Below are 22,470 nucleotides of genomic sequence, written 5' to 3'. Positions count from 1 at the left end.
AATGACAAATATGCTTTTTACCATAGTAAAAATAAATCCTCTCTTAAGTAATGGCTTTGCATAGGCACACAAATAACATTACCTCATAAAGCTGTGTACTTTTATATGACACTTTTGCTGGGTAGTTAGAGGATTTTATTTCTTCCTTCATTCTTTATCACACTTGGGGTGAATTAAGAGTTCCTGTTTATTTTTTGGATGACCTTGCTGGTTGGTTTGAGATCTATTTTTCTGAGAGGAGAGAAAAATCTATATAGGGACTATAACTATAAGTTAGTTTTCTTCATAAAAATTGGACCCACCAAACATTAAATCCATTTATATTTCTCATGGAGCAAACATGACAAAGAATCAGTAACAGATCATCTAATTTTAGATTATATTTCTATTCTTAAAGTAGTGTTATATTTTAAGAAATAAGAGCTCATTGGCAAAATTAAATAAAGCAAGAAACTAAAAAGTGGATTTTAAAAAAATATGGAAGTTACCATGGTTCTATTATTGGCATTCTTGAGCATCTATTTCACTGAACCTTACTCAGTAGGTGAGCAGGTGGCTAGTGCTTAGAACTGTGTATTATTTCCTCACTGGTGAACTCAAAGTGGAGAGTCAAGGTGACTATGGAAACAGCAAAAGAACCAAACTCATTGCTTTCTGATTAAATTATTATTGATTGTTTCAAAGTTATTATGTTTTGCAGTGGTTGAACATGACTTTATAAAAGAAAGAAAGAAATAGGAAAACACTGGCCAGTAATGTACTTTGGGGTTGCTGTCTCAACATGTATATGGAATTGAGGTATTTTTGTGTGGGGTGCAGATATTTTCATTTCTTCCTGTGTGTCTTAGTCCATTCCTGCTGCTGTAACAAAATAGACTGGGTAATTTATAAACAACAGAAATGTATTTCTCCTAGTTCTAGAGACTGGGAATTCTATAGTCAAGGCACCAGCAGGTTTAGTGGCTGGTGAGGGCCCAGTCTCTGCTTCCAAGATGGCACCTTGAAGGCTGTGTCCTCCGAGGGGAGGACCTCTGTGTCAGAAGGGATGGAAGGGGCAAAAAGGATGAATCCTCCTCAAACCTCTTTTAGAAGGGGCCCTATTCCATTTAGTCACCTCCTAAAGGCTACAACTTTTAATAATACCACATTGGCAATTAAGTTTCAACACATGAATTCTGGGAAGGACACAGACATTCAAACCATAACACAACACCTAGGCCTTACTGTGACCCTGCCATGCCCAGTACCCTGGATGGAACCAGAAGCCGCAGCACTGTGGACCCTAGTCTTTTTTCCCATTACTTCCTGCCTTTCACAGGATCCAAAAACATCCTGAGAACTTGTGATGTGCAGAAGCCCAAGGATGACCAGGAAACAAAATCTTACCTTTCATTTGAGTGAAAACAGCACAAAGTGCTGCTTCTTGGCCTCTTACTTAGACTGACAAAAAGCTGAGTAACAACTTGACTCAGCTAGGGTGACCTCGGTTACCAAACAAAAAACGTGGTATATCTACTTGACAGATATGTTTTTATAAGCCAACAGAAATTAATGACTGTTTTTGTAAAACATGCCACAAGAGTTGTGAGTGGTGTGTGCATTCACAAAAAGGCATGGGCCCTTTTTGTACATTCTTTAATGATGGAGCATGCTAGAAACTTTTTTTTTAATACAGCATTGCCCAAATAAAGGGATGTTACTGTCTGATTGATTCATTCTGCAAGGCTTGGTTTTCATAGGAATTCAAGGAAATGAAGATGAGTAGAAAAGGCGTTGACCAATCTACAAAGAAGCTTAATAGCTTTCTCTGTTTCTGTTCTTTTCCCACCCTCAGCCCAAAGCATTGGCTACCATTTATATTGCAGCTTACATAGTTTTGCCATTTTTCTTTTTCTTTTTTTTATTTTTCCTTAATTTCATCTGAAACATCAAAGAAACCTTCTTCCTTTCCTTCTAAATTTTAGGAGTAGAATGATGTTTCATTCTACCTTTGGAGTTATGAGTGTGTTAAATATCACCATAGCCAAGTACCCTATCCAAGATTGATCCCCTCACCCCAGCTGCTACAAATCAAATTTTTAAGTGGATTAGTAGTGAGCCTCCCGGGAACTATGATATCACTGTTTTTCAGTTTTAGTTCAAAGTCAGCATCTATAAATCTGCCCCTTTTTTATATAATTCAGAGTTTGCCAAATAATAGAAAAATGATCCCATTCACAGAATGGGATCACATACATCTAGAAATAATTTTTTAAAAGAAATATGTGAAACTTAGTTGAAGAAAGTCATAAAAATTTACTGATATACATAAAAAAGACCTTTAAATGTTGTCTTCCTGAGTTTATAGGTTTAATGCAATTCCAATTAAAATTCTTAATGTGATTTTTCCTTTTTGTTACATAAAAAGATTATTTTAGTGTTCATCTAGCTACATTTTTTTTTAAGAAGAGAAATTCAGAGACACATGGCCTTTATGTTAACACATAATTTATATCTGCAGTAATTAAATCATTTTGGTTCTGGCGGAGGAATAGAATAGCAGTTAGTAGAGCAGAGTTAGATAACCCCCCAAACAGACTCCATTATATGTAAGAATATGCAATATGGTAAAGAAGACACTATATGTCAGTTGTGGATGGGAAAAGTTATTAAATTAATGGTGCTGAAGCAGTTGGTTTGCTTTTAAGAAAAAGATCGATTTTAATCCTCACTTCATGTCATATACTAAAATAAATTCCAGGAGGTTGAAGCATCTTTAAATGTATAAAGAAAAACAAAAACTAGAAGTAAATTGAGTAGACATGTATAAACTATGTACAAAGAAGAATGCTGTAAGCTTGAAATAATGGAAGTCATTAGGGAAAATATCCCTTATGGCAAACATATACAAATAGATAAGAAAAACACTAAAATCCTATAGATAGCAGAAAAGTCACAAAAAGAAATACTAAGGGCTAGTCAACACTTTAAAGTGTTAAAATTTTTTAAAATTCTATTTTTATCTAAATAGTAGTAATTTTAGGATATACATGTTGGTTGGAATTAAATAATATAGGCACTCTATATTACACTAATGGAAGGGACATAAATTGGCACAAACCATTTAGAAGAAATATTGGTAATATTTATCCAGAGTTTTAGAATTATTTTCACCTTATGTCAACAATTTTATTTCTAGAAAACCATCCAAAGAAAATAATCATAAAAATAGACATAGCTTATTTATAAGTATATTCTCATTCTCATTATTTTTATGATAAAACATTTGTGTCTTAGAAATGTAACAGTCAGGGACTAATTAGATAAAATCCTATATTGCCTTCCAATGTGATAGCCATTAAAACTTATTTTTCAAAGAATGTTTAATGACATGAGAAATGCTCTTGTGATAGTGTTGATCAAGTTAAACAGGAGAGCTACAAACATGTGTAGCATGTGTTTGTATATATGCCCGGGAAAAGCTTGAAAAGTTAAATTCTTTCTAATTCTTCAGTTAGAGTTGTTCAATATATTCCGGAAGGGTTTTTTGTTTGTTTGTTTGTTTTTAAGGAAAGCTCTTTAATTCATTTTACAAAAGGTAGCATTTATTTATTTTACTTAACTATCAGAGTGCTTACTATATGCAGGGCACTGCTTTAAATGCATTTTTTGTTAACTCTGTCTTCTCAACAGTCTTGTGAGGCTATTACAGAGGAGGAAAGTGAAGGATAGAGATCTAGAGCATCTCATCCAAGATCATAAAACTAGTTATGTGCTTTAGCTGGGATTTAAACGAGACAATTTGGCTCCAGTGCCAGGAGCTCTTAACCACTGTTTTGCTATCTTTAAACCAAAACCCAGTGAAGATAGCACCACAGTGGAAAACTACAGACCAATAATACTTGTAAACATATGTATGTAAAAGTCCTTATAAAATGTTAGCATATCAAATCCAGTAATGCACTAAAGGAAGAATATACCACGACAAGTTTGGATTCTTTCAGGAATTTAAGAATGGCTCAGTATTAGGAAATTTATCAGAATAGTCAATTACTTTTATAAATTAAAAGTTTTATTTTGAAAAAAAAAGTTTGTATAATAGATACCAAAACACATTTAATTAAATTCAGTAGGTACTCCTAATAAAAACTCCAGATAAAACTAAAATAAGGTGATTTAATTACTATAGATAAAAATTGTGTTAACATAAAGCCTATATGTTTCCAAATATCTCTTCTTAAAAAAATGTAGCTAGATGAATATTAAAATAATCTTTTTACGTAAAACTTAGTCTAGGTTGTTTGCCAAAGTCAACAACAAATAACATATTCAATGCTATGATAGCATACTAAAATATCTGAACCAGAAGCTATTTTTAGTATATATGAACAGTAACTCTTTAGAAATTGAAATGGAAAAAAATTTCCATTCAAGTTTCCATTCAAAATTTCCATCCATTTCTAGTAAAGAAAAATTGTATTTAAAGACCTGAGTATGTTTCTCATGGAAGACATATTACAATTAAAATATTATTCCTTCCCAAATTAAAACTTAAAAGATAGAACAAAGTTTCAACTCATAATGCTGTGGCTGTTTATTAAAAAATAAAAAAATTCAATACTACAAAAGATCAATAAATAAAATTCAAAGCAGAGCATTAGGAGAGAAAATATTGTCAATACACATCTTAAACAAAGGGTTTCTATACCTAACAATCAAAGGGTTTCTACAGTTCAGTAAGAAAATTACAAATGCAATTGGTAAAAAGGGGAAAAGGATATGCCTAAGCCACATCACACACACTGCTTCAGATTTTTTTGATTTTTTCTTGTTCCACTCTGAGGCCAAAGCCCAAAGTCTCTGTTTCCTCTGCTGCTTTCTGAGTTGTATGAAACACAGCACTGCAAGGCCAAAGGTCTGACTACTCCAGTGGTCAACTAGTAAATGGGGTGAGGTAGTATTAATACACCTTCCCAGAAGGAGGAGGAAGCTAAACTCCCGTGGAGCTATGATCAAAATTCAAAGAAGATGGGAGAGAGCTGGCAGATAAATTCTTACTCCATCCCTCCTTCCAGTGGACTCTTCCTAAACTTGGTGTTCAGTTTTGTGTGTCCGAAGACTTCCCGTATGCTAGAGAACCAGTTGGGCTTCTTCATGAAACTCAGGCCAGCTTGATAGCTCACCACCATCTTTCTGTACTTCACTTTGTTAAACTGCTGATACTGCACCTCCAGTTAAAGCATTAGACTGAGACTATGCCTTAGGCTCTATTTTCTAGGGAGCCAAACTACAGCGGGATTTGAACAGAAAATTCATAGAATAGGAAATGAAAATGGTAAACAAACATATAAAAAAGTTCTCCAGCTCATAAACAGGGTAATGCACATTAAAGCCCAATGAGATGCTTTTTTTTTTTTTTTTTGCACATCAGTTTGGCAAAAATTAAAAAGATGAATAGCATTCAGTGCTGATGTGATACGGGAAGATATGCTATCATATGAAAGTAGCGGTGAATAGGAAATAAATGGCTGTATACTTCCTGGAAAGTGATCTGGCAGTGCTTATGAAAACATTAAGTGTACATATGTGAGCCAACAATCTCTTCTATATATTAATTTATATGAATACATGTGCAAAGACCTTTCTTGCAATATTGTTGTAGTAAGTATAAAATAGCAGACAAGTGACACTATCTATCAAATGTTAAATGTCATACCCTCCAATCCAACAATTCTACTTTTAAAACTTTTATAGAAATACTGCTAGAGATATCTGAAGACACAATATATTTAATGTAATCTTTTTAATAAGGAAAACTAGAAACAAAATAAACGTTTATCAATAAAAGAACATTACAGTACATCCTGTGCAGTTATTAAAAAGAATGAAGTTGATAAGTATGTTCTCATATGGAATGATATACATGATTTATAAAAAGAAAAAAAGTATTGTCAAGTAGTTGTAACTTTTTGTTTTATTTATATATTATTACAATAATACTTTCCATAATACTTATCTCTGAGAAATGGAATCACAAGGGACTTTTTAATGTTTATCCATCTCATGTTCCTTAGAATAACATTGTTTTTATGATTAAAACTATGAAAACTGGCAAAAATCTCTCAAATTTTCTCCATGATTCTATGTTTTTATTATCACAGGAATAACAAATGAACAAAAAATTAGGTTTGTCAATTCAGTGAACAGGTAATTTTATTTTGGATGTATGTATTAAACCCTAAATGCAAACCTGCATCAGATTGTTTTAATTTATACCTTGCCTTGTTCCAGAAGAAATTCAGGTGTCTTTTGCTCAAGCTAGAGAACTATTTCAGTATATTCAAAATAACATGAACTATATGAACTCTAAACAATTGCCCAAATAACCATTGTTTTTAATAAATGTATTTGTGTGTTATGATGTTGGGGATCCTCTGAAGTGTGGGGCTCAGGGTCAAAGTTATCTTGCCTGGGGTTAAAGGTCAACAGGGAATTGATGCTGAGACATGTGTGAGGTTTCCCTACCCACACTGTACGCTCCTTATGGGCAAGCTACTTTACCTTTTAAAAATTCCTCCACTCCATTCAATTGTGTGAGTCCAACGCTTCAGAAATGAGAAGTGGATATAATGCCACTCCTTGAGGGAATAATGATATGAATTTTAAAAGCGACAAGTTGAACATTGTTATTACTGAGAAAATTATGGTGAAGAACATCCACGTGTAGACAAGCTTCATAAAGAGAACCGGGCCAGAAAAGTGCATAACCAAAGAAACTTTGTTGCTGAGTTGATGTTCTCTATGTCACCTTCTACTTTACCTTTGCGACAATTACCACACAAACAATAACATGATTAGTTGCTTCTAGAAAATTTCACAAACTATATGAACTCAGTAAACACCCAGACAGCAAGTCAGGAATTTCTGTGTCTGTCCTCTCTCCCATTTTTTAAAAGTCATCAAAGAAAAATTCTGGATGTTTCCAAATGGTATGAAAATATTCATTGTTTCATTTTTAGGCTCAGATGAAGGCATTGATTTCTTAGACTTTGCAGCTTTCCTTATGTTTGACAATTTACTTTTTAAGGGTATATGGATATTTTGCATTTGAAAGAAGCTAAAGGACTTAAAACCTGGCAGGGTCCCAGAAACACTTGATTGACTTCTACTGCATATATGTAGACGCTTAGGTGAAACCATACACACTCACCTTTAACGTATCCCCACGAAGACTACGATGTGCTGGATAGAAACTGATTTTTTCAGTAAATTTAACATCCAAACTAACCTCATCAGATTGAGAGGTGCCTTCTACTTGTCTGTTTGACCAATATTTACTGATCCCCTGCTGCTGTGCCAAGACACTGTGCAAGGTGCCATAGGGATACAGGGAATGGTTAAGATGCAGCCATGAGTAGCTTATAGTAAGTAACATGAAATAGATTACTGATGGTACAAACGGAATCTTTAAAACATCTAATTTATTTATTTATTTATTTATTTATTTATTTATTTATTTATTGAGACAGAGTCTCGCTTGTTGACCAGGCTAGAGTGAGTGCCGCGGCGTCAGCCTAGCTCACAGCAACCTCAATCTCCTGGGCTCAAGCAATCCTTCTGCCTCAGCCTCCCGAGTAGCTGGGACTACAGGCATGCGCCACCATGCCCAGCTAATTTTATATATATATTAGTTGGCCAATTAATTTCTTTCTATTTATAGTAGAGACGGGGTCTTGCTCTTGCTCAGGCTGGTTTCGAACTCCTGACCTTGAGCAATCCGCCCGCCTCAGCCTCCCAGAGTGCTAGGATAGGCGTGAGCCACCATGCCCGGCTTAATTTATTTCTTTAGAAAAGAATTGCTCACAGGTGAGAGCCTTGCAAATTTTTAGCTGTGGCACCCTTGAGAGAAAAGTATTTTAAATCAAGTTTATTTATAAAGTTGACCAGGGTCAAGACTCTGAACTTGATCCAGTATTCTTCTCCTGCATACGCTCACAAAAAGGAATTATAAGGCAAAAATTATGGTAATTGCATTGGATCATAATTATGATTGTCACTTTTAAAGAGGCATAAAAATGCTGAATTAATGGGCAAAATACTAATGTTAGTTGAAGCTGTGATGATAATTTACTTTATCCATTCTGGTTTTATCAAAACATAGTTATCCACTTGAAGAATTTCTTTTTGCTTAATATTTTTCTTTTCTTTTACAGGAGTTTATTTTGTCAGAAGATTATAACAAGATGACTCCTGTGAAAAACTATCAAGGTAGGGAGTGAGAGGAGTGTTTTCATTATCCGGACTTTAAAATATTTCTTGATGGTTTTCACTGCCGCAAGAGAGTACTTTAACAATGGTCGGGAACAAAACAGAGCAACCCTTTTTTTTTTTTTTTAGACAGGGTCTTGCTCTGTCACCCAAGCTAGAGTGCAGTGGTGTTATCATAGATCACTGCAGTCTCAACCTCCTGGGCTCACCTCAAGCGATCCTCCTGCCCCAGCCTCCCAAGTTGCTGAGATTATAGGCGCATGCCACCCCACTTGGCTAATTTTTGTATATTTTGTAAAGATGGGGTCTCACTATGTTTCTCAGGCTGGTCTCAAACTCCTGAGCTCGAGCAGTCCTTCCACCTGGGCCTCCAAAGTGCTAAGATTATAGGTGTGAGCTACCAAGCTGGGCCCAGAAGTGAATGTTGTTCAATTTTTGAATTAAGGAGCTGAGGCACAAATAGGCTGGGTAACTTGCCTGTGGTCCTGCCGCTGGTCAAGTGTAGAGCCAGAGTGGTCAGCATGACTCCCAGACCCACAGCCTTTGTCCTCCAACTGCATCATGCTGCTTCTTAGCAGTGCAGCAGGCTCGGAACGTGGGGCCAGTGTAAAGCTGCCTTATATGGGACTCATTTCATATTTGGTTAAATGTTTGAAATTCTCAGAATATTCATAATGTCCAAGGGAAAGAACTATGGTTTTATGGTGTCTTCAACATTGGCGGGCCATTTTCTTAATATAGCTCAGGAGCAATTTTTGGAAGGGATTTTTTTATCCAGACCAACAATATTGTGGTGGACCTTTTAACACTTCAAGGTAATTTCATCTAGATCTCTTGACCTCATTTCATCCTGTGTGATCATCCAGCCTCTCCTTTAATATCTCTAGCGACATAGCAACCATTCTGATTTTGGAACATTCTAAGCATTAAGTACTGTACTTTAAGATTTGGAGCTGAAATAAATTCATTTCTCTCAAGTCTTATATTATTCTTTAATTTTTCACACTCATCAAATATTTATTGAGTACCTACTGTATTCCAGTAACTGAGGATTGTAATAGTGAACAAGACACGTTTAGTGTCTGTCTATAAAGCAGTTTATAATCAAGTGGAGGATGGTGACAAGTAAATGCCATTCAAATGTTGTGTGATAAGTGCTAGAATGTTCCCCTATTGGTCTTTGTCCAGATGGTCGGAGCCACAAAAACTTAGTTCTCTTACACATGGCAGCTTTTCAATTATTTTAAAACAGCAATGACAGTTCCTACTGTTGTCCTTTCCTCTCCTCCTTCAGTCTTTTTTTTTATATTAATACTTCTCTTTTCCAGCCTAAACATATCTCCAACTCCTATTTTATTTGACCTGAGCCTCTGTTCTTTAAAAACATTTTTTTACATATACCCCATAAATATGTACAATTATTATGGATCAATTTTTAAAAAACATTTCTTTTTTTTTTTTTTTTTTTTTTTTATTTTCTCTGTTAACCAGAACATGTGGATAAAAAACATTTCTTAAAAAGTTTTTAAAAATTATTTTGGTCTCAGATTTGGGATATTATATTGTACCTTTAGGACTATTTAAAATATGGCATGTTTTGGTAGATAGCCTTTAAGATAGCTCCAGATGGTAATGTCTCCTGGTATTCACGCTCCTATCCTGTAGTGTGTGCCAGACCTAGAATATGGCGAGTGATGGATATTGCTTCCAAGATTAGGCCCAAAGAGACTGGGGCTTCCATCCTACTCGCCCCCTCTTGCTCTCTTGCTTTCTTTCCCTGGTGGAAGCCAGTGCTATGTTGTGAGCTGTCCCATGGAGAAGCCCGCATGCTGAGAAACACATACATTAGCCTAGGCCTACACAGGGTCCGGATCATCAATATCGCTGTCCTTCACCTTTATATCTTGTCCCACTGGAGGGTGTTTAGGACCAATAACACAAATGGAGTTCTCATCTCCTGCAATTATGATGCCTTCTTCTGGATACCTCCTGAAGGACCTGCCTGAGGCTTTTTTACAGTTAACTTTTTAAAAAATAATAAGTAGAGGGAATACATTCTAAATTAATGATACAAAGTATGGTATAGTAAATACATAAATCAGTAAAGAGTCACTTATTATCATTATCAAATATTATGTACTATACATAGTTGTATGCGCTAGACTTTTATGTGACTGACAGCACGGTAGGTTGGTTTATACCATCATCACCACAAATATGTATTAATGTGTCGCACTGTAACGTCACTAGGCAATAGGAATTTTTCAGCTTCATTATAATGTTATGGGACTACCATCCTGTATGTGGTCCATCATTGATCAAAACATCATTGTGTGGAGTGTGATGGTATTCACACAAAAACGCATACACAAATGTGCATAGCAACATTACTTATAATAGCCAAAAAATGGAAATAACCTCATTGTTCATTAGTGAATAAATGGAAAAGCAAAATGTGGCATATACATACGATGAATTATTTGGCTGTAAAAAAGGAATGAAGTACTAATACCTGCTACAGTATGGATAACCCTTGGAAACTTATGCTTGGAGAAAGAAGCCACAACCCAAAGGCCACATATTGCTTGATTACATTTATATGAAATGTCAGGAATAGGAGAAAGAAAGTAGATTAGTGGTTTCCCAAGGATGAGAGGAGGGGGAGTTGGGATATGGAGTTTAATTTTGGGATGATGGAAATGTTCTGGAAATAGATAGTAGTTATCACTACTATGATGACTTGCATGGCATTGTGATTATACTAAAAACCAGCAAATTTTATACTCTAAAATGGTTGAAGTGGTGAAATTTATGTTATGTGAATTTTATCTCAATAAAATTTAAAAAAAATTAATCCTAATAAAAACTAAAGACATTACAAGAAAGGAAAACTACAGACCAGTATCTCTCATGACAATAGATGTAAAAATCCTCAAAAAAACTAGCAAATCGAATCCAACAATCTATAAAAAGAATTATATAACATAACCAAGTGGGATTTTTTTCCAGATATGCAAAGCTAGTTCAATATTAAAAAGTCAATATAATTCATTGCATCAACAGGCTGAAGAAGAAAAATCATATCACATCACTTAATGTGGAAAATGCATTTGATAAAATGTAATTCATAATAAAATATTCTCAGCAAACTAGGAATAAAGGGGAACTTCTTCAACTTGATAAAGAAACATCTGCCAAAATCCTATAGCTAACATCATGCTTAATGGTGAGAAAATAGATACTTTCCTCTTAAGATCAGGATCAAAGCAAGGATGTAGCCTCTCATCACTCCTATTCAAGAAGTACCAGACATCAAGCCCACCATTTTCTTAAATAAGCTTCTGATCTGAAGCTTAGTGATAAGTATGTATCTTTGAAGTGTTTCTTTTTGAATAAAATGATTCTTTCACCATAGAAAGAGTATGTGCTTTGAGTTTGGGGCTTTCTGTTTTGTTTTGTTTGAGTTTTCCAGCAGTCACAGGCAGCCTGACACTGAGAAAGAGAAACGAATGTGACAGCAGAGATGAGGGGTTTTGGGTTCTAGCTTTGTCACCCATTGTTTATGTAGCTTTGAGCAAGCCACTTAACATTTCTTGGCTCTATGTCCTCTGGCACATGAAGGCCACTCAGCAGGTTAACACCCCTTATTGTCTAGGGCTGTTGTCACTTGGACTTAGAAGGTGACAGTTAGAAGGCCAGAGTCCCCTTCAGGAGAAAGAAGGGTGAAGTGCTAGGGGCCACTTTCTGCCTGAAATACACTTGGGTACACTTGGACTCATTTGGGAGTTTGTTTTTATTCTGCCACTGGTGGAACTTGAATTGGACCATTGATGACACAGAAATGAAAAGATCTTCAAGAATTTCTCCAAGAAGTCACATCTTTTAGTTAAAGCCTACATTTTGATCTTGGTGGTGGCTGGTACTCTGAAAGGCAGGCATGTAGAGTTGGGAAATCATAGTAGTTTTGCTTTCGTATCCTCTTAGATTCTCCACGCTTCAAATAGCAGATCTTAAAACATCCGGCATTTGTTGAATGACTATCCTGTGGGTTTCACTCTGGTTCTGATTGTATTACATGATAGCCAATCTAAAAGGTCCATTTTGCTAAGGTTGGGTTGGCTGTAAAATGAGGGAATCAGCCACAGGGTCAGTACAATGATTAAGCTGGAGAATATTATTTAAGTACCTGGCACTTGTTAGATACTCAGCAATTGGCAGATAATATTGTTATTGCCAGCAGAGCCGCATTCATCCATCCATACTGCCTAACTCTGTTTTCATGATCAAAATGGGAAACTCCGTGCCCCACCGGACTACCAGCCCCTAGGAGCAGGGTCCAATAAGGTCCAGGCTGCAGCATATCAGTTTTTGTTTATTTCAATCTGCTCTATTCAGTGACCACAGGTGCCCTGCACCTCACTGCCTGGAGTTATATAAGAAGAAGCAAGCCAAAATCCTCTTGCCTGATTTCATTCAGTAACTGAGAAGCCACAAGACCATGGCCAAACTACTCAACCTCATTGTGCCTCACTTTGCCCATATGTAAAATAGGGAGATCAGTGAGGTGATAGGAATGGTCTCTTCTAACTCTGAAATCATGTGATGCAGTAATTATGATAATATTACCCTTGTATATGAACACCTCTAGGAAATTTACACTCATTATCGTTCATACACACACACGTGCACACACACACACACACTTTGGCATAAGGGATATGTCATTCTCTTTTATATGGCACTTGGGAATAATTCTGTCCTCTTTTCCCTGCGTTTAATTTCTTAGAGAAAGCTGTTCATCTAGAACGTTGTTAGGGGTTTATAAGACAGGGTTCATCAAAAAAAGAACAGTATGGTCTTTATTAATTTTTTGTAAGTACACATACACTAACCACAGTGGCTGGATTACATGAGCATTGTTCCCAGTGTGTTTTGTGGTCACACTGGGTCTGATGCTCTAGTCCAGTAGCCTGAGCCTGTCTGAGGGAAGTGGCCCAGGCCCTTGGTAATGGGAGTTCTCTGTGACAGTCCTTGAGTTGGCACAAGCTGGGTAGAGGGAGCATGGGGAAGAGATGGATGGTTATCTAAAAATCGTAAAAAAACTTAGACACGCCTGCCTATAGAAGCATACCCCAGGCTCTGATGAGAACCATTGTTGTACCCCGCCCTTGACATGGTTATAATGCTTAGCTTATTCTGGGGAAGGGAGAAGAGAATGATACACCCCTGTGGACCATGCTTTTCCAACCTCCTTAGGATACTTATAGGTCGTTCTCTTTTCTCTTGATTTTCAGCACATCAGAGCAGAGTGACGATGATCCTGTTTGTCCTGGAGCTGGAGTGGGTGCTGAGCACAGGGCAGGACAAGCAGTTCGCCTGGCATTGCTCTGAGAGCGGGCAACGCCTGGGAGGTTATCGCACCAGTGCCGTGGCCTCAGGTCTGCAGTATCCTTTGCGGGACAAGATATCTTGGTGGGAACTTAGCTGCTGACCTCTTTGATTGATGAAATTTGGGTCATGTGCATCTTGAAAGGTTGTTGTTATTTGCCAAGTTGCCCTATGTGATGAAGGTACTCATAGACCTTCCGGAAGCACAAGTCATTGAGGTTCCTCATGTTAGTGGAGTGAAGTGAGGCATTTTCACCTGAAATAATAGACACAGCTGGGCAGGTTGTGTATCTACTGTGACACAGGGTCTGACATCTAGACAGGACACAGCCCAGATCTGTGAACCTCAGCTGTCAGAATTATGGTACATGTAGATGAAACCATAACCGAAATATAATCTTTGGTTTTTGTACAGACATAATTTACACATATTTAAGGTTGTGAACGTTCCTACTGACGCCTGGGAAAAGAACCACAGGATTCCTATTCATGTTAAAGATAGTTATTGAGAGGCTACCATGCCGGCAGGACTAGAGTGGTCAGCAGGTATCTTCTTGATAAGGTTCTAGCTTACTTCTAGGCATGAGACTCTTCCAGGATTTGTGGAATGGTATTCTTATCTCCCAAGTTGCCAGGGTCCATGTGCTCAGGGTAAATCCCTGCTGATACCAGATAATTCTCACATCTGCCCGACTGGGCTCCAACAAGCTGTGTTGACCAGTGTGTGGCATCGGTGGATGATGCTACCATTGTCCTTACAACGTAAAGGACCCTGAGATTCTTAGTCTCTCCACCTGCTGATGAATGAGAAAGTAGGTGGAAACAGATCACTTGTCAGGAAAAAACAGTAAGACCTGCTTTCTAGTTTCTTTCATCTCCGTATTTATAAAATGCCTGTTCAGTGATTCTCAACAACCTGACAAAGCAAATTACTGGCCTTTTGCAGCCCTGTGGCAGGAGGGATATTTTTGTGTGTATATAGGCTAATGTTACTCTTATTTTTCTCACTGGAAGGGCAAGGTAAAGAAACTAACAGTGGCCACTGTGGAAGGTTATGAAAGTGGCAAATTCCCAAGAAGACCAGAGGCAAGGTTGATAAGGAATGGAAAGCAAGATCAGCTTATCTTTCAGAGGGTCATACCACCTGTTAATAAAAGAAACTCCAAACTTGACTTTCTACAAGCCAGTTCGGATGAGCATAGTGCTCGAATTGAAATACTTGAACTCTCTTGCCAAAACATTAATGATTCCTTAGAGTGTAAGAGTGGATGGGGCACTTTGAGATCATCCACTCTAACCCCCCTGTCTTAGTCCATTGGGCAGCTCTAACAAATTACCTTAGACTGAGTGTCTTATAGACAACAGAAATTTATTTCTCATACCTTGGAGGCTGGCAAGTCTAAGATCAAGGCACCAGCATATTCAGTGTCTGGTGAGGGCTCCCTTCTTGCTTCATGGAAAACTGTCTTCTTCCTGTGTCTTCACAGGGTAGGAAGAGCAAAGGACACTTTGGGGCCTGTTTTTAAAGGCACTAATTCCATTTGTGAGGGCTCCATTCTCCTGACCTAATCACTCCCAAAGGCCCCACCTCCAAATACCATCACATTGGGGATTAGGTTTCAACATTTGAATTTCGAGGGTGCATAAACATTCAGTCTTCCTTACCACACATACACACAAATTGTAACTATGGGTGGTGATGCATGTGTTAATTAATTTGACTGTGCTAATCATTATACAATATATGTATATCAAATCATCACATTATATACCTTGAATATATACAATTTTTATTTATCAATTAAATACTTGTTTTGAAAATTCAGGCTGGGCACAGTGGCCTGTAATCCTAGCACTTTGGGAGGCTGAGGCAGGAGGATTGCTTGAAGTCAGGAGTTCAAGAGCAGCCCAATCAACATAATGAGATTCCTCATCTCTATAAAAAATTAAAATAAATTTGCCAGATGTGGTGGTGCACATCTGTAGGCCCAGCTACTTGGGAGGCTGAGGCAGGAGCATCTGCTTGAGCCCAGGAGTTGGAGGTTGCAGTGAGCTATGATGATGCCACTACACTCTAGCCTGGGCAACAGAGTAAGACCCTGTCTCAAAAAAAAAAAAAAAAAAAAAAAATCAGTCTCTAGCAGATGAGCTAGAGATTTTATGGATGAACCAACTTGAAGCCCAAAAAGAAGATTTTATGGATGAACCAACTTGAAGCCCAAAAAGAGTCCCTATGGCTCATCTGAGACTACCCAGCCAGTAAGTAGGAAAATCCCTACCAGAACCCAGGTCTTCTACCTTGGATTTGATTTTTTTTTTAAAAAAACCATATACTGCATTGTTCCTTTGAGAAAGAACTGTTGCCATCAGTATAATCTGGTCTTATGCTGGCTTCTGTATCGCTAGCCAAGCCTAGTGAAATACTTTCTATACATCTTCTGTATCACTTAGCCAGGCCAAGAACTGTGGGAAAAAATACAGATCTCACCCTCAAGAAGCAAACTTTTTAAACTACCTGAAAATGAAAAACAGAAACAAATGCAGAATTAAACTAGCCCTGACTGTGGTGGTCTTTCATGTAAGTTTATAGCTACCAGCTCTTTAGGCATATCCAAAAGTCATACTCATTTTCTGAGTATTTCCTTTCGCCACACTGTGTGATTTACGAAGCAGATAATCATAAAATTGGGTATCAGAAGCTTGTGTGTGTGTGTAACCTCTGAGCTTCAGTTCCCACTGTAAGTGCCCACCCAGCCAACCTCACTGTTAAGGTGGAAGGGAGCTGCAATGCTACAGAGAGGCCCTCCTAAGAAGATTCCTTGACCTCCACTAGCTCTACCTTGCTAGCTGTGATTTTGGAGCCACAGTGCCAACCATTGCTCTTGTATATTTTTTCCATTGCTAAACACTGATAGCATGACAGCTCTGTGCTTTTGCCAGAGGGACCAGGAACCATGTGACTTTTCCAGTGCTAGAGGTTTTTTCTGGGAGCTGGCTTGTGGGCACATTGTTAAAAGGCAAGCCATACAGTGTTAGGGTTCACATTTCAATTAGCTTTTAAACATATTTCCTCATAAAAACCTCCCACCCCTACATCTTTCCTTTATTTCCCTCTGCCACCCTCCATATTTAAAAGTGGGGTTTTGGGTTTTTTTTAAGTGATGAAGGAAGGAAGAAGAAGATCTGGTGGAACAGCGTAAAATGTCTCAGAATAATATCAGTACACCTATTTATCTTCATACTATATGGCTAATGGTATAGATTAGAGACCTAATTCTCTCCCATCTCTCTCATTCAGCCAAACCAACAAGTGACAGAATAAATCAGATTGAATTTAGCCTGTTTTTTTCTTCTTTCAGGCCTCTTAGTGGAGAAGTAAATATGCATTGAAAATACCCAAAATACCCATGGGAAAATGAAGAAACACAAAGAGACTGGCTAGTTCACAAATTAAATTATCAACTTACGAATAACCTAAAATTCTTTGGTTGTTTTAGCTAAAGATCTGAAGCTTCAAATATTAAGTGATCTATAGTACTAACAACAAAAGCAAAAAGGAAGAAAAGGAGAGAAAGAGAAAAGAAAAAGAAGAAAATATCTTAGATTTGCAGGTCCAGAGAATTTACAAAGTGCTTCTGCACATTCCTATGTTCACTTTTGAAATGATGATGTGAAGCAAGAGCGAAAGACCTAGTTCTCAAGGTCACATGACTGTTCTCTGGCAGAACCAGAATTAGAACTTGAGTATTAAATTTTTCAGCTAGTCCTCTGCACAAGTAGATACAGTAGAGTGGAGGTATATTCCAAAGTCCCGTGGAAAATAGATGGTAGGAAATAGAAATGTTTTGCCTCCCCGCTTCACTTGCTAGTTTTTAAATTTGTGTATACTTTATCTAGCCTCACCTGTCAGTGGCTTGTTATTTGACCATTTTTTGATCATATTTTTCCTGTTTTCACAAAAATAATTCAAGTACCTTTTATTTTAGGATTTTATTCATGTTGGAGATATTTACAAAATGTCACCCTGTATAATGCAGTGTTCTCCTACCTAATGTAATCTCTTAGATTTGTTCCCATGCAAGTGAAGAGTTCTGAAAAGCTAGCTATTAAGGTTATCTCAATTTCTTCCTATCCTACTTAATGCCAGTCACTGTGGCTTTGAGGTTGTACTATAATTTTATTTCAACTCTGTTCTAAATAACCTTTTGTTGAATTATATTTTTAAAGCGAATACTATTATTTACTTAATAGTTATAAAGACTATTGGTATCAAATTGGGTCTGTTTTTTGTGGGGGGTGGGGTTCTTATAATTCATGATAAATTTAAGGTGATCTTTTTCCTTACAAGTTTTAGTAATTATCTTACTTATGTCTGATAACTGGTTAGAAGAGGATGATAATTTTTTGTTATGCCTTATTCTTAACGGTTTATTATGAAAACTTTCAAAACATTCACCAAATTGGAAAAAAATAGTATAATGGACACTCAGATACCCAGCATTCACATTGACTGTTGATTCTCCTATCCCTTTGTGCTTTTCTTTTTTGCTGGAATATTTTAAAGCAAATTCCATACCTTATGTTGTTTCATCCTTACATACTTCACTGAAAATATATGGATCATTTTTTCAATAATCGCAATGCTATTACTACACCTAAAAATTAATATCACTGCTTGATGTTGTTGAATAATCAAACCATTTTCAGATTTCAGTGATTGTTTTGATAATGGCTTTGTGCAGTGGGTTTGTTTGAAATTGGATCTAGACAAAGTCCACGCATTGCATGTGGTTGTCAAGTCTTCTAAACCTTTCTTCACCTGGCTTAGTGCCTCCTCACTCTTTTTTATGCCACTGCCTCATTAAATCAGTTCTCCTACAGACTGTCCCATATTCTAAATTGATCTCTTTTCTTCATGATATCATTTAACTCGTTCCTCTACCTACCTCTCTCCCATATTGTCTGTAAACGGAGTTGCCCCTAAAATCTTGATTTCATTCAGATTTGACTTGTTGGTAAGAACACTTGGTGATTGCTCTGTGGGCGTCGTGTTGCTTCCCATCAGCAGGCTCCTGACGATAGGTTATCACCCTTCAGGTTATGCTGAGGTTAATCAGTGGTTCAGGTGGTGACAGTCGACCCCTGCAGTGAGGTCCTCCCTACCAGCCTCTCTTTTTTTTTTATTTTATTTATTTATTTATTTATTTTTTCCCAGGAAAAGGCAGTGAGAAAGCCTCTCTTTTAATGGTTTCATCTATTCCTGAGTTTTTTCTGAATCAGTTCTTTCAGTAGGGTGGCAAAATGGTGATTTTCTAATCCCATCGTATTTTTCCCATGTATTAGTTAGAATTCTACTAAAGTAGAACTTACCCTTATTAACTAGGGCTATTTGGTTACCCAGGAGTACAATTACTGTAAGAAAAGCAGGACACATTCTTAATTCTTTCTCTTTAATATCTAATTTTCAGAGTAGAGATTTAGTGCCCTGGTTACCTCCAGTAGGGATCTTTTCTTTTTCTTTTTGAGTATTGTTATGAACTCCTTAATGTTTGTTTGGGTTTTTTTTTGTTTTGTTTTGTTTTTTTTGAGACAGAGTCTTGCTTTGTTGCCCAGGCTAGAGTGAGTGCCATGGCGTCAGCCTAGCTCACAGCAACCTCAAACTCCTGGGCTCAAGCAATCCTTCTGCCTCAGCCTCCCAAGTGGCTGGGACTACAGGCATGCGCCACCATGCCCGGCTAATTTTTTCTATATATATTATTTGGCCAATTAATTTCTTTCTATTTATAGTAGAGACAGGGTCTCGCTCTTGCTCAGGCTGGTTTTGAACTCCTGACCTCGAGCAATCCGCCCGCCTCGGCCTCCCAGAGAGCTAGGATTACAGGCGTGAGCCACCGCGCCCGGCCTGTTTGTTTTTAAATAATCTATTCAGTACATTTCAGTAAATTGCCATTTTTTAATGTTATGCTCAAGTTATCCCATCTTTGGCCAGCCCCATCAAAGGGATCCCAATGTCTTTTTTTATTTTTATTATTTAAAGGCTATGTTTTAGAACACTTTTAAACCCACAGCAAAATTGAGCAGAAGGTATAGATTTCCCATATACGTCATGTGCCCACATGCACAGCTCCCCTGTTACCAGCATCCCCCTCTGGAGTAGGGGTACATTTGTTACAATGGATGAACCTACGTTGACACATCATTATCACCCCAAATCCATCATTTGCATTAGGGTTCACTCTTGGTCTTATTCATGGTATAGATTTGGAAAAATGTGTGATGACATGTTTCCACCGTGTTACAGTATCAGACAGAAGGGTTTCCCTGCCCTAGACAACCTGTGCGCTCTGTCTGTTCATCCCTACTGCTGTGTCTATTTGAGATAAGCCCACTTGCCTTTGGTAGCTTCTTTGCTTTCTGGCACAACATGTCTTAAGCTCATCTTGTACCTTTCCTGTCCCAGTCCTGGAAACAGCCATTCTTTTAGTGAGGAATAATATTCAGAGACGACAGAAAATATATATGGGGTGTGTGTGTATGTGCTTTCAAAAAAAATAAATCATCACTTCATATATTTTTCATTAAAATTTAACATTACAGGGTTTTTACTTCTTCAATTTTGTACTGGTTCTTTTATCTTGGGCTGAAAATCTTGGTTCCTAAAACACTGTCATAATTCCTTATTTGCTTTATCCTGTGGTATATTTAAATGGTTTCAAAATAGTAAGTGCAATGTTAAAATAACAATAAGACTACTGAATAAGAATTTTAGATTGCTTTGCAGCTCTCTCTGTCCTTAGAATACCAAGGATGTAGATTCAAAATGTTGTGTTTTAAAGTCACTTGAAATAAATCTAACTGTGTGGTTATGTCACCAATTTTATAGTGAGTTTCATTTATTTAAATTTATTTTCAATTTGGGGGATTTTTTTCTTTTAATTTTATATATTTTTTAATATGTAATATTATTGCAGGATTCCAAAATGGGACCTCTAACAAGAGAGAAGTCTCACTTTCATTGCTGTTCCCTCACCTTGATTCTCTCCCCACCCATGGGCAGCCATTTCCATTAGATCTTAGTCCTTCCACCGCTTCCTTTTCTAAATATGAGTACATCCCTGCGTGTGCATGCACACACATTTATATTTCCCTCTCTTTCTTACACAAAGGTAGTATAGCTTATAAACTCTTATATTCCTGGCTCCCCCCCCCCTTAAGAATGTATCCTGAATATTCATGTCAGTATATGGAAATCTTCATTTTTTCCCCCAGCTGGATAATATTCTGTTGTGTGGATATAGCATAGCTAATTCAATAAGTCCCCTATTGATGGACTTTTGAGTTATTGTCAAACTTTAGCTATTAAAATAATATGGAATGAATAGCCTCAGGCATGCGTCATTTTGTATTTTTGCTGGTGTACCGGAATAATCTCTAGAAATAGGATTGCTAGGCATTGTTAACCAGAGAAGCTCTCTATAGACTCCATGCCTAGGGTTTTTACTGGAGGCTGGTCACATAGGCAGCCTGTATTTGGCATGTACCAAAATTCCAGACTCCCAGAAGGAAAGCAGGTATTCAGGATATGCTGTGTTGTTTGTCTGGTTAAGGCACAGTGAGCCACTCTTATCAGTTAATGGTGGGAACGCTCCCAAAAATCCAAGTTCCCAGACACTATGCCAGCTTTGTAAGGAGCCTTTCAAAGGATAGCAGTCAGGTCTGCTATGTTAACTCTTTTTTTGCACAGCACCATTTTCATTTCAAGTTCTCGAACTATCCATTCATAGTTCCATTCACATATTGCCCATTTTTAAGTTAAGTTTGTGATCTTTTTATTCTTTATTACTCTTTTTATATTAGGGATTTGGGCCCTTTGTGACATAAGTTGCAAACATTTTTTTCTTTTGGCTTTGCTTATAGTATTTGTTGTTTGTGTTTTGAGGCATGGCTTTTCCCACTGCAAGGTTATGCAGAGACTCGCCTACCTAGAACTTGCATTTTCCTTTTCCACATTTAGATCCCTAATTCATTTGGGATTTATCTTGATATACAATGTGAGATACAGAGCCTATTTTTTTCCAAATGGCTATCTGGTTTTTGCCAACATAATTTTTTAAAAATTCATCTTTCCTTATTCATTTAAAAGCTACCTTCGTCAGATACTTTCTATGTGATTTTGTGCCTGTTTTTGGACTTTCTGTTTTGTTCCATTAGCCTATTTATGCACCAGTACCGCACTTCTAATTAAAGAAACTTTATGACATGTTTTAATATCTGGTACAACTCACCTCTCCTGTCACATATTATATTATTCTTATTATCAGAATATTTATGGCTCTTTTGCCTTATTTATTTTTCCATATACCTTTAGAATGAACATACCTAGCTCTAGAAAACAACATGTGTTGATATTTTTATATGGATTATTTTAAATCTATAAACAAATGTAGTGAGAAGTGACATCTCTAAGTCTTACCATCCAATAATATAGCATCTTAAATTTTACTGTCCAGTAATACGGCATATCCTTTATTTTGTTAATTCCACTTTTGTGTCTTTTAGCACTATCTTCAAGTTTTCCTCAGGTGGGATTTGTACATTTCTTATTACATTTATGCCTTTTTTTTCATTGTAAATTCTGCCCATTCAATTCTGAGAAACAATCCTTAATGCTTACATGATAGATTTGATGTTGAAACCCGGCATGTGTTTATTGGTGACCACTCAGGCCAAGTCACAATCCTCAAACTGGAGCAAGAAAACTGCACCCTGGTCACAACCTTCAGAGGACACACAGGTAGGATTAAAAGCAAAATCATCATGTGTTGATACCACACT

General features: G+C 37.1%; 1 protein-coding gene across 1 annotated transcript in view; it reads left to right on the top strand.

Moving 5' to 3' along the window:
* Positions 1-22,470, top strand: part of WDFY2 (WD repeat and FYVE domain containing 2) — a 159,946-nt gene that overhangs the window by 99,320 nt on the left and 38,156 nt on the right. The window contains exons 4-6 of the mRNA XM_012782651.3: positions 8,193-8,247; positions 13,542-13,692; positions 22,317-22,429. Of these exons, the coding sequence (XP_012638105.1) occupies positions 8,193-8,247; positions 13,542-13,692; positions 22,317-22,429 (319 nt within the window). The remainder of the gene's footprint in view (positions 1-8,192; positions 8,248-13,541; positions 13,693-22,316; positions 22,430-22,470) is intronic.

This window comes from Microcebus murinus, chromosome 13, assembly GCF_040939455.1.
Source record: "Microcebus murinus isolate Inina chromosome 13, M.murinus_Inina_mat1.0, whole genome shotgun sequence".
Lineage (NCBI taxonomy): Eukaryota > Metazoa > Chordata > Mammalia > Primates > Cheirogaleidae > Microcebus > Microcebus murinus.
Note: the sequence above shows the minus strand (reverse complement) of the source record. Positions and strands in the feature narration are given on the sequence as shown.